The 13,097-nt window shown below is 30.9% G+C and overlaps 1 protein-coding gene across 3 annotated transcripts; it reads right to left on the bottom strand.

The window, feature by feature from the left end:
- Positions 1-41: 41 nt before the first annotated feature.
- SCAR (wiskott-Aldrich syndrome protein family member 3 SCAR) lies at positions 42-12,492 on the bottom strand. 3 transcript variants are annotated; one of them, XM_071886711.1, is made up of 7 exons: positions 12,245-12,492; positions 3,148-3,499; positions 2,929-3,082; positions 2,752-2,866; positions 1,375-2,493; positions 1,186-1,318; positions 42-694 (listed from the first exon to the last, which is right to left on the bottom strand). In XM_071886711.1, exons 2-7 carry the CDS (start codon positions 3,413-3,415, stop codon positions 510-512), a joined length of 1,974 nt encoding a protein of 657 aa, XP_071742812.1. In that variant the 5' UTR covers positions 3,416-3,499; positions 12,245-12,492; the 3' UTR covers positions 42-509. The 3 variants fall into 3 exon arrangements, with proteins under 3 accessions (XP_071742812.1, XP_071742811.1, XP_040563301.1); XM_071886710.1 differs by lacking the exon at positions 12,245-12,492 and adding an exon at positions 3,655-5,083; XM_040707367.2 differs by lacking the exon at positions 12,245-12,492 and adding an exon at positions 4,446-5,081.
- Positions 12,493-13,097: the final 605 nt, after the last annotated feature.

Here is a 13,097-nt window from a genome sequence, read left to right as displayed (position 1 = left end):
AGGAAATTTTTAGTAGTATAAAATAACATGAACATAACGAATGTAAACGCGGAAATCTATTTGAAATTATAGGGAAGATACAATAACCTCAAAAATGTGATATAATATATACATCGTCATTAAATTAATAAATAATTATTTCTAAGCAAGGATACACTTAGTTCAGGGAGATTCTTGTTATATTTGGAAATTGGCCATGGAGTAGCAGCATGGCCAAATCGTTAGTGTCCGTCACATTAACTCACGACGTAACCAAAACACAATTAGGAACTTTCTTCTTAAGTTCAGCATTATTAGTAATGTAATAATAATTCGTTCTTCTTGTTACTGTTATTAACTTTTGTTTTAATGTTGTTGTTTTTTTGATAAATTTTTGACGCTGAAGGTTATTACGTACTTTTTTTCTCATCCTCTTCCTCTCCAGCAGTATCGTCTTTATCCTCATCAATATCTATGACTGTTGCTAAAGACTCTTCAGACTTGAAAAAGTACTGATTTGACAACTTGTGTCAGGCAGTTGATTCATCACCCCAATCATCAGAGTCGCATTCAGAATCGGACTGAGCTTCATCACTATCAGACATTTCAACAGCAACTCTACGCGCTAGAATCGAAGCTACATCAATATGACCTCCTCCGTCCTCTGACGAGGTCTCACAAGCAGCTTTTTGTTCGACTTTCTTGAGTGCGATACCTGTAATAAAAAAAATTGAGGCGTAAGATCAGTTGCAAAAACAGTTATCTCTTTATATTATGTATAAACAAGTGTGGTTCGGTAATCAAGTACTAGAGCGGTACTGGAGTAAAAACGGTGACATTCTAGATAGGTATTAGAATATATATTTGCATCGATATGTGAATAAATATTTGACCGGCAATGATATAACCCTCAAAATTTCGAAGCTACATCCCACTCCCCAAAAAACGAAATAAAATATCCTATATGTATATATATATATATAAAGATACGATAACTTTATGTTCCACTATCCGTCAAAAATTCGACAAACGCCATTTGTAAATTGCCATTTCGTATTATATGTTTTTAGTTAAAAAGTTATAAGAAATACAGAGTAACCAATTCTGGTAGAGGTACGAAAATATTGGTATCGTGACAAGACTGGTATAATATACTTGACATACTTGATAAATGATGGTTCATAGAATGAACAAAGAATGACTTACCGTCTCGAATTGCTTTGAGTAAATCGGATCTGACATTATCTTGAGTAGGCCGATTTAATGGCTGTGGTTTTTTCAGTCCAGATGGGGAAAGTATTGATGATTTAGCAGGGGAATTGGATTGAACCAGAGAAGACTATAAAAAATAAAAATTAGTAAAATGCGATCTTAAAAAAAGAAGCATTAACATACCTTTCGAGCATCACCATTGGTAAGTCCGTTAGATGGAGGTGGTGGCGGAGGAGGAGGCGGTGGTGGCGCCCCACCAATAGAAGCTTCTTTTTTGGGTGAAGCTTTAATTACCAGCTCCGGAGCTGTTACTGGTGGTGGGGGCGGGGGCGATGGTGGGAGATGACTAGCAGGTACACTAGCTCCCAAAGTATTCTTACTTGGAGTTTGATTCGACGATGGTGCTGGGGGTGGCGGTGGAAGATCAGGCTCACTACTTATTTGACTCGACTTAGGTGTAGTAGAAGTCACATTATTAATAATGCTACTGACTGAACCATTTTGAACAACAGACGTTACTTCTTGAATTAATTGCTGCATTGGAGGTGGAGGAGGGGGCATGCTACTATTGTCCTTGGATGCAGAGCGAATAGGAGTGGACTCTGACGGAGGCGTTACTCCGGGTGGAGGAGCAGGAGGAGGCTGAGTTGGCCTCCTCTTACTAGGCGAACTTGAGGCTGGAGATAATTCTTCAGTCCCTCGAGTCCCATAAATCTGATCCGTTTGATATTGTTGCTGTTGTTGAAGCTGCTGTTTTTGCAGTTGAGTGACGAGAAGACCTCCGGAGTCCTGGCGTTTATAATCATGATAACCATATTTTGGAACTTCCATTTGATCTACTTGCTGCTGTTTTGAATGTCCATGAGGATATTTGGATGAACCATCCACAAAGCTTGGGCTTGCAGAGACATCATTGCGAGCGTAATGAGAATTAGTAGTAGAAGAGGCATCATTGCGTTGGGAATGATAATTATTATAGGTATTATTACTAGATGAAGACGAATAAGTTCTTTGAATTTCAATGGAATTGGGTCTCGGGCGATCATTTCCATAGGGTGAATTTGGATCTCCTATCCTATTTTCTACAACAAAGGATGTATCTTGATTATTGAAATAACCACCAATAGAGGAAATATCGGGATTGTTGATAGAATTAGGAGACATAAGATATTCTCCGTGGCCTATAGCTTTGAGTCTTTGGCGTTCCATAGTACTTGTGGGTTGTCTCACTCTTTTCTTATGTTTATCTCCCTTCTGACCATTAGAAACAGGTCCACCATTGATATGAACCTTACTTGGATGCTGAAATTTAGAAGAAGAAAAAAAAAATGTAACAAAGTATTTTTTTAAATTAAAAAAAAAATATATATATATATATATTTCATTCTCAAACTAAGTGACTGGACATCCCATTGACTTTATATTACTCTTACAGGAAAAAAAATCGTGTAATATAATATTGAACTTAAAGAGCATGTTGATATTACATATTTAAAGCTGCATAAAGTCATTAACGATGTCTTAATGAAAAAAGGACTAAAATAAGGTAATAAAAATTACCTTCTTTCCACGATCATTCATCATTCTCTCGGTGTCTTTAACCATTTCTTGCCTCCATAATTCAAAAAAGTAATTTGGATCCGTATAAAATTTGAGTCCATCCTTACCGTCCGTTCTAAAATAATACAATAAGAAATAAAACTAATTTAAAACATTAATTTGTACAAATTTATATACCTATAAGGATTAAGATTGTCTAAAGGAGGAGGTTTGTCACAGGCAATGTATGCTTCCAACATGGCTTTAGGCATCGACTCGCGAGATACAACTTGTTGATCGAATATTTGAGAAGAAACATATGCTTTTCTCAATTGGATATCTTGTAATGAAACTTAAAAGAAAAATGGAAGATCATACAACAATCATATTTTCACATTGTGGGGTGATATAAATTACCTTCTTCCACAGTTGAGTCCAACTGTGTAACACGAATGGCAAGTTGATCAATACGCGCCTGAAGATTTGAACTCCTATTTGCTATATTATTGGCATCCTCAAATAGGTTTCCAAACATTTCTTCGGCATGACGAGACAATGAGGACAATTGGCGTATTATGTTGGCAAGTGTACCATTTGTGACACCTTCTAATTCGTCTGGAACAGGACACTGGAGTGTTCCTCTCGATATATTAACGGGCGTGATAACACGCTCAGGGAGAGGCATTTTGATTTAAAGCCAGAAATTGCACTTAATTGGAACAATTAATAGAAAAATCAGTCAACGGAAATCCTTCTTTGCTGAATTAAGCTATATTAAAAAGAAAGGAATGATGATTATTAAACTATTTCAAACATATATATAATGTATAAATCAAAGGCTACACAGTTATAAATACATGCATATGTATATTTTAAAAGCAATTATATGCATTAAGAGTCCAAATCTGTAATACAACAACACACCCAGTCGCAAAAGTAAATCAATGAGAAGGGGGGATTGATTAGATAAAACTTCATCAAGTTTATATTTATGATAGTAAAGTTAATAAATGATAAGGCAAAACAAGCTCAGAAGACATAACATAGGTTAAAAAAAATGTATCAACACAACTAAATGTAAAAAGCATCTTGTAAAAAATTGTGTCATACAAAAATTAAACAAAAAAGATTTCCCCTTCAAGTGTCACAATGTTTTGCCGCTTAATTTATTTATTTATTCATTCAAGAGATACAACTTTTTAAGCTTTAAAAAATAAACTCTTCAATTATAGACAGTCTACCAATAATTGAAGCATCCTGCTAAGCTACTCGCCCGATTAGAATCGTGAGTGGTCATAAACAATTTCCAAGATCAATGTTCCAATCATGATTTTTTTTTTTTAAATACGACTATGAAGCGAGTCACGTTGGAAATTAATCATAAAAATATAATACAAAATAAAACTCGCGAAATTGCAATGAAAATTAATTTTGTTGGAGTTTTATTATTGAAGGATTCTCATGGGATTTGGAGGGGCAATCTGACGGCTTCATCAACAGAGAGAGAGAGTCACTGGAAATGATTCAATAAATCCAGAGTGATTTCATCCAATGCTACAATTCACACGTAAAATCACTGAACTAACAAATGTCAAATTGAAATATGAAATCAAGGAAGGACTGGACGTGACGAGATTAAGACATGATGGACTCTTGCAGGAGCTCTGTATCTCCCAACCACTCCTCGCCCAAGAGCGTAAAATAAGGATAATCACCCATGAAATCCCGTTGAGATGAATATGACTGTTAATTTAGTAGAATCTCTGAGTATCAACTCTTGAGTCTCGAGGTTTAGATCCATAGAAGGAGAAATAAATGAAATGAAGCTAGTGGCTGTCAGCTGCGCCTCCCCCGTTGCCAAAGCTGCTCTTCTTCTTCTTTTCTTTCGCTCATTGAATCCCTCCTCCCTTCATCATCAATAAGCTGCTCCTACTTTTATAGATTAAGACTATAGAGGTCGCTTTCTCCTTTCTCCTTCTTTACTTTTCGATCATCAGCTTCATAAAAATTAATTATTATTCTTTTATACTGATATAGCTGCGGCGCTGTTCAGTGTACTCTCTCTCTCTCTATCCCTTTTCATGTTTTTCTAGTACTTCTTGTTCTTTTTCTTGCATAATCAAATGTTCCTTGGCGTATAGGCCCCTTTAGAGTATACTTTTCACGCCTTTGCAACATTACACATATTTTCAAAATATGCATATATTAATTCTTGTAAAATTAAGCTATATCTACTTCTCCATGATGGATTACATTATTAGAGTGTATTGTATATTTTTTAATCCACATTAATGGGATTAATTAATGATGGCATTCTAATGCGCATTAAGATGAAAAATGTATTTTGCGATTAAACAAAAACATTTTTTTCGCATTTGAATGGCTTAGGACATCAAATAATATTGTTCTATTTCTACGTTCATATTGAGTCACCCTAATTTGATTACAAAAATTAGGTTACTTGTTATAGAAGTTTTAGTTTCAATTTATATAATTTGCATTAATGTATTGCTTAGAAATAAATTTTGAATCTTTGTATTATTTTTTTAAAACATATTTCTCCCATATGAAATAAATTATTTAATTAATGTATATAAATAGTACTCTATCCAACACTCCAGTTTGTGTATAAAAATAGGACATTACCGGACAAAAGAGGTCGCACTATAATGTATCGTTCAGTGAAATATTAATATACATATACACGACTTACATATTTATTCAAAAATCAAAAATTATTTTGATCTATTAAGGCAATGACTATAGTAGTCATTGATTAAGATTACGCATTTATTATTGATGTACATTTTTACAAGTAATATAAGTTTGGGTACTTGAACTTTATAATGTGTCATTTATTAATTTGTAATTTCCAATAAATAAAAAAGTCAAAAATTATGCCATTATTAAATCGAATATCCATGAAATATTCAATTCAGTATCCACATTAGATTATTAATGTCATTTCTTCAATCTCACTTTTTGGTTGCAACTTGTTCAATTTGCTTGATGTGTACAAAGTTGCAACTTGTACAATTTTCTTATACAAATTACAACTTGTACACAACATATAGATGAATATATATTTAATTTAAAAGAAAGAATTCGTAATGAATAACACAGTAAGTGGATTGACTCTAATGGAAATAAGATACATAAGTCCTTAAATAACATGATTAGAAGAACTAATATAATAGCTAAATAAAAAGCAAAAAATCAGTTTCATTCATGTATTTAGTAGCAGTAGAATAGTATGTTTACAATTCATTGTATACTTTGTCATGTCAGCTTTGATGCAATTATAAATATATTTAGGAAGTTTTTTTATTCGAATAACATATGGTTCATATTAAGAAGCAATAATAATTAAGAAGTAATAAGTTCCTAAATCAATCTTAGTAGCATTTCAAGTCACAAGGTTACGTTACTAAATATAAAAAGAAAAGAGTTAATTATGAATTAAAAACATTAATACTCTTATTTGGGAAAAAATAATTGATTGATTTAAGGGATTTTTATAGAAATCGTCCTTGATAGAAGTCTTACGACTTCAATTTTTCGTCTTTGCATTTAAGAATTATATTTTATATTATATTTAATTCTTTTCAAAGTATTTAAAAAAGAAGGTAGATTGTAGGATAACATCAAAGTACTTTACTTCAACCACAATTACCGAGGAATTTTAATTGATTCAAATGATATACAATCAATGTTTATTTATGATGACTATGGTTAATCTTGTAATGAGTTGTCCATGTACAAAGCATTATCTTTGAAATACAAATCTAATAAAGCAAATAAGTTCCAATGTATTGATTTTGCTTCAATCAAGTAGAAACTATTTAATTTTAAATAATAGTAGATATAAATTATCTATGGACTGATTGTGACTCTCTAAAGTAATACATTTAGATACAGATAATTAATTATATCCATTTAAAGATTATTGAAATGCAAATTAAATGGTTGCGTGAATTAAGATTTTTAAATGTTCCATGAATAAATGAGACAAAATATATTTTATAATTCACTTTGGTACTAAGTTCTAAATTTGAAATTGTTGTGAAGAATATTTTCAACAATTTTGTTAGAAATTACCATTAAAATCTTCAAAAAAACAATGTTTTACCTGTGTTTACAATGTTTTTACTCAAAGCCATATTTCAACGCAAAATAAACTAGTAGATCGCAATTAAAATTTAAAAAAAAATCTATTTAAGATTTCAAAAAACATTTTCTTTTATTTATGTATGATGATTAGTATTACTAAAAATTGCGTCTAAGTATTAAAAATTGAGCACAATAAAGGATATATATAAATCATAGGAGGATTTTGAAATTTATAGTAGGGAGACGATTTTTTGTAATTTTCATACTTAGTACATAAAATATACATGTTAATATAATTAATCTTGAGAATCAGAGGTACCTGGCACCCAGCCCTCCTGCAAACTCTGTCAATGATATTTACTAGAGACTTATACGAGTATTTTTCTCATTTTTCCTTCAAATTCTTTATACAATACCGCATATGATGAAATAATCCTAATTTTACAGCTTTAAAAGGAATACATTTTGTATATTAATTATTATTGCTTCAATTGGTATATTTTACTTTTTAATATTTAAAAAAAAATTAATCCCACTTGTTGCGTTATAATTGTTAACAATATTCCGAAAATAAAATACATATTATAATTTATCAATAGTATCCAGGCTTATGAGCAATCAGGAAAAAAATTGCGATCTGAAATTCACTGCGATATAGCAACATAACGATCAATCCCATTTGCGATCATATTCACATATACAATTTCTTTAAACCTATATATAATTAACATAAATCAATTATTTATACACCTTTTTCAAATATATTTATTTACAATAATTTTAGTAAAAAAAACAAATATATGTGTAAAAAAACTAAAATATAGTCTGCCGGCAAATAATAAAATATTTATATAAATCAATTCTCTTCTAGCTCTTTATTTGACATTAACAGGAGCTACTTCTTAAAGTTGTCGCCTCTCAGTCTCTGTCTAGTCCTCCTCAGGATCTGTTTGCCTTGGAGAATTAACGCTCACTGCTTGCACTACTCGGTACTCATCATTTCCAGAGCTTCAAAGTCGTCAGCCAGGTATCTTTTAACTTCCTCCTTGGCCGTATCCATCTTTTTGGAACGTTTAGTGAAGAAATTACTCTGTTTCTGCATATCCTGAGACAACTGCCTGGATGGCTGATCTTCAAATAGGGAGACTCAAGAAAAATCAAAAACATTCAAGAAGGAAAGTTTTTTATTTTTCTTGAGTCTCCTCACTAAGAAAGACTACCTTAAATTGAGGGAGACAAGCTGATATGTAATTTTGAAAAAATTGATCGGATTACAATTATTTTGCTATTTCTGTTGCGATATAGTGATATAAAGATCAGGACCGATTGAGATACTTTGATCAACGATACAATATCGCCATATCACAATTTATCGCCGATCAGAAAAAACTCTGATCAACAGGCCTGATAACATTTTAGAAAGAAAAAGTAAGTATTCATTGAATATATACTTCAACGAAGTCTATAGTACATATATGTTGCGAAAAAGTTACAATTTCTTCGTCGTAAAATGATTTATTTAAATATAATTTGATTATTCTAATGAACAATTGTTAATTGATGCTATTATTTTATTTTGATCCATTAAAACCATATGGTTTTATATATTTATGATTCATTATGGATACGCAGAATTGCTAATTATAATGCTACACCCAATGTAACTACCCCCGTTGTTGTGACCATTTAAGCAGTTGTTTTTGCCTTTTATGAGTTTTCTGAACACCTTTTCTTGGAGCTTATCAACCATAGCTAATCCTTAAGTGATAAAAAAGAAAATTTATTGTCTATGTAATATTGGAAAACCTAATGGTCATACCCAGGTCTTTAAGTGAAGAAACTAATGTCAGATAAACTAGTTGCGAACCATTTAAAGCTACTGCCCCCGTTGGTGAGTCCATTTAAGGACTTGTTTTTGGCATTCAATGAGTTGTGTATCATAATTTTTAATAATTTTAGCTAAAATAGAATCATATTTTATTATTGGATTTATAAAAAAAAATGAATACTTACTGTTAGATGGTACAAAATTCAGAGTTCCATTTCGTAATTTGGTATGAATAACTCTAAACATGGTAAAAATTATCTCAACTTCACAATATACAATGGGGGTATTTCTATAAATGACATCATTACAGCATCCTCCATTAATTAATGATGGTTCCTCGGGATGGGAAGAATTTACCCGTGTATTTCTGCATACATTTTTTGAATGTAGGAAGATTTGCAATGGATAAGGTTATATTACATGCAATAAGCATCTTTGTGAGATCAAAGTTAAAGTCTGACTTGATGTATTCATCGTTAACTTGATTTTATAGATTAATATCCATACTCTTGATATGAGATGAGGATAATGAGTGGCGTGTAATTGTAGACAGGGCACTAAAGGCACATTTATATCCACAAATCCGACAAGCCATCTGTTTCTCATCTGGTAAGTATTTTCCTAATTCCTGGGCCTCCATTTTCAAAAATCCAGAAAGAAGGCGGCGTTATTTTAGTCATTTCATTCAGTTCTCTATCGACTATTAGTGCTCATAATAGAATGAGAAGTTAGAAAGACACATCCCAACTCGAAAGAGCACACAATTCTCTTTCATAGAACAGGAAAAATCATTATTTCTCCATTACTATAGTTATTCAGCTATCTTCGATGAAAATAACTTCCAGCGATATCGCTATTATAAGCACTAATTGGTGGAAAACTATACTGTGGCACTCGTAAGACACGAGAGTAGAATTTAATAGCTTGAATGACACATTTGCTTAGATTCACGACCAAATGATGATTCATAATTATTGAACTGGCAAAGTTCATATGTTCGAGTTAAGGTAGAGTACTAGAAACTTTCAGGTTCAAAATGAGCCACATCAGACCCCCCACACACAAAATAGGTCTTCCCTGCGTTTGTTTTTTCTTTATAAGCTCTTCAAATCATATTTAAAAAAAGTAAAAATACATAAATTTTTATTTCTTAAATTTTTTTGAAGTACTATTGGAACGAAACGCCAAATCATATTTTTAGCGTTACCGTTCATTAAATTCACGTTCTTCAATTTTGCGTTCCGTTTACAAGCTTGGATGTATCCATTCCAAAATTGTAATTAATTCATCGATAAATAACTTAGAAAAAAATTATTCCTAACTTTAAGGTATAAAATTTTGGATGCAAACTTAAATTTAGATATTTTTCTTTAATAATGTTTTTAAAGAAAAATATCTGTAGAAGCCATAGATCTAAGCACCTACTTAAAGTAAGTTTTTTTATTGCCGATATATTTTATCTTTATTTTTTAAAATTTATTGTTTTTAGACATTATGTTTAAACATTTGACTTCAACTTGATTATCTGATGCTGATAAATTAGCAAGGGATGAATTGGTAGAATCAACGATTAATACTAACAGGTATAGAAAAGGGATAATTTCGAGTCATAAACCTATAAAATATGGGCAAGGTCCAACCTCTAAACTTAAAAAAGGTAATTTTCACATTTTATGGTTAATATATTTATTCATTCTCCTGTTATGAAAATACAAATATAAGTAAAACCGCTACTAGAGCCATAAGAACCTACATAAAAAGTTTCAAGAAAATCCCTTCATTGATTTGGCCGTGATTGAAGGACAAACATACACACAGACATTCACATATAATAATTGTTATATTTATTTTTTCTTGTTAAATGCATAATCTTATATTTAAAAGATGTTTAAATTCAATTAATCTTAGAATAAATACACTAAAAATAAATTAATTCATCTTTAATATATGCATTATATTTTATAAAAATGGAAATGTGTATAAATTTTACCTTACATTAAGGGAGACAACTTTAAAATTAACATAACTTTTTATATTGAAATTTGACATCATTTTTAATCAAAATTACGTAATATCCATCATAATTATCCATTTAAACAATTTTAGTTGTCTTTTTTTTTTTGGGTCTTGATGATGAAGATTGAATTTTTCTTTAATGTTCTACATAATATTGAATCCGATTCTTGACAATAACAACTTTTAAATTAAGAGGTAATATGATCTCAATATTAAGAGGACATGACAGTTTAATATTGTAATAACTTTCCATGTCTTTATTCAGAGCTTTAACTCAGAAGTTTTAAAAAAATCTTACAAACGCCCCTGCACTTACAAGAATAGAGGTTTAGGCTTATTTCTTTCTTTTGTAGACAGCATCATAGATTTTCTACTACTATTTAGCGTTAATACATTTTTTCTCGGAAGTAATATATTATGGAGGCCTAAAAAAATAATACCAACTATCTATTAAGCATTAAACATATATATATAAATAATGATTCAACCTCAATTAATATGAGATTTAAAAAAATTAGAGCATAGATCTTAAAGAAAAATGCTAGCAATGAATAAATAATAAATTTAAAAGTAGATACAATTCAAGAAGTGATCGTTTCAAAACTATATATTATCAAATTATTGGAAATTTTTATGTTATTATTTGTAATTACATTTTCCAAGCGCCTCCTATATTTGTAAAATATAATACATTTAAGAAAAATAGAAGAAAACTGAAAAGAGAAAATTTATTTTAAAATGTGTAGAGGGCGTTAGATGTATATTTAATTAATACAGAATCTATATGACGAATTATGTATTATGTAAAATGGAGTATTTTTAATAAAAAGGAACCTGGTCTGCTTGTATTAACTGGGCTACTGTACAGCACCCACTCGCCAGCGAGATCCCACTACTGCTTGCCGCGGATACTTTAGACTGCTGGATTTCTCCCCTAGATCTATTGCATATCTCGTTAGACAACCTGGATGCCTCGGACTCCTCCAAGATACCCATGTTGACGCCAAGCTTAGTGCGGACGCCGGTTCAACGTGTAGCATTGCACAGCAGGACTCCCAACCTCAAACCATCCACAAATTCTAGCCTCCCAGTAGCTTGGATTACAGAGCCCGCCACGGACCCCAGCTGAAATATTAATATTTTTTTTTCATATTTATTTTACTTAACTCCTTCTCTTATGAATTAAAAATAGGTTACTTTAAAAAAAAAAAACATACTCAAGAAAAGAACATTAATATCATTTTTTTTATATACACAATATTAAAATGTATATATAACACTAATGATGTAAAAAAATTAAGTTCAAAATGCATTTTTTACTAATTAAGAATGCTACGAAATATTTCATTTCATAAAACGCAATTTTTATTATTTTTCTACTAAAAAATAATGTACTTACTAGACAAAATTATATAACAGATAAACTCCGGGGTTCCGATGCTAAAATGGATCCCTAAACATACATTAGCCTAATAAATAAGCGTTGCTTCTGTGCAAAGTTATGAGAAACAGGGTTCATAGCAGAATCGAAGAGCCAAACTCGGAGAAAAAGCTACTTACTTGTTGTGTCTTGACGAGGGAGAGACATAATCTTATTTATAAGGTGGAGAGATCCAGGATGACCGAGAGACACGAGGAGAAGAATTCACGTGGAGGAATAATGTAACACTGTTTATAAGATCATGTGTATTCTAACTATACTCTAATTTATTTACACAATACGAGACTATTTATAATACGTAAAACACAGTACTTATAATACATAGACGAATATACAAGAAGTTAAGAACATGTAAGGAAATATTAAATACATAACATTACTTCAGATATCTGATTTTGTTATTAACATACACTCTAGCCTATAATTGATTAAATTACAAGGAGCTTCTTTTATAAGGAATTACTTATAATTATTTAAATGACATCCTAAGAAAACAAGTGCACCCAGTATTTGAAGAGTAATCAATAACTAAATTACATATACTTGGTACAAAGTACTTGTCTAAGTCTTTATGCAACCTCAAAAAAGAAAGAAAGATGGGATTAACAAGATGATACATTATTATGTATTTTTACGTACTCTCCATTCAGTAAATAATACTGACTAATTACAATTTTTTTCATGAATAAATCAAATAACCTTTAACTCAAAAATATATGTAATTTTTGATACTCAATTGAATTCATTAAATATTGAGTTCGGTTTATAACAAAATGTATTAACCCTGAAAGGACCATTGGAACATATATTATATGTTTCATTTCAAAGAAATATGGATAAAAGCATAGAACGAAAGATTTACAACTGCTTATTAGCCTACTATTCCATATATAGGTCACGCAATCATTTAAAAAAGGGCAAAATAGTGTCTTTTACGTAAGTCTTAAAATTTGAAGGAATGCCGGTAGAGCT

Source organism: Lepeophtheirus salmonis, chromosome 2 (genome assembly GCF_016086655.4).
Source record: "Lepeophtheirus salmonis chromosome 2, UVic_Lsal_1.4, whole genome shotgun sequence".
Classification (NCBI taxonomy): domain Eukaryota; kingdom Metazoa; phylum Arthropoda; class Copepoda; order Siphonostomatoida; family Caligidae; genus Lepeophtheirus; species Lepeophtheirus salmonis.
The sequence above is the reverse complement of the archived record's forward strand: the minus strand, read 5'-3'. Positions and strand labels throughout refer to the sequence as shown.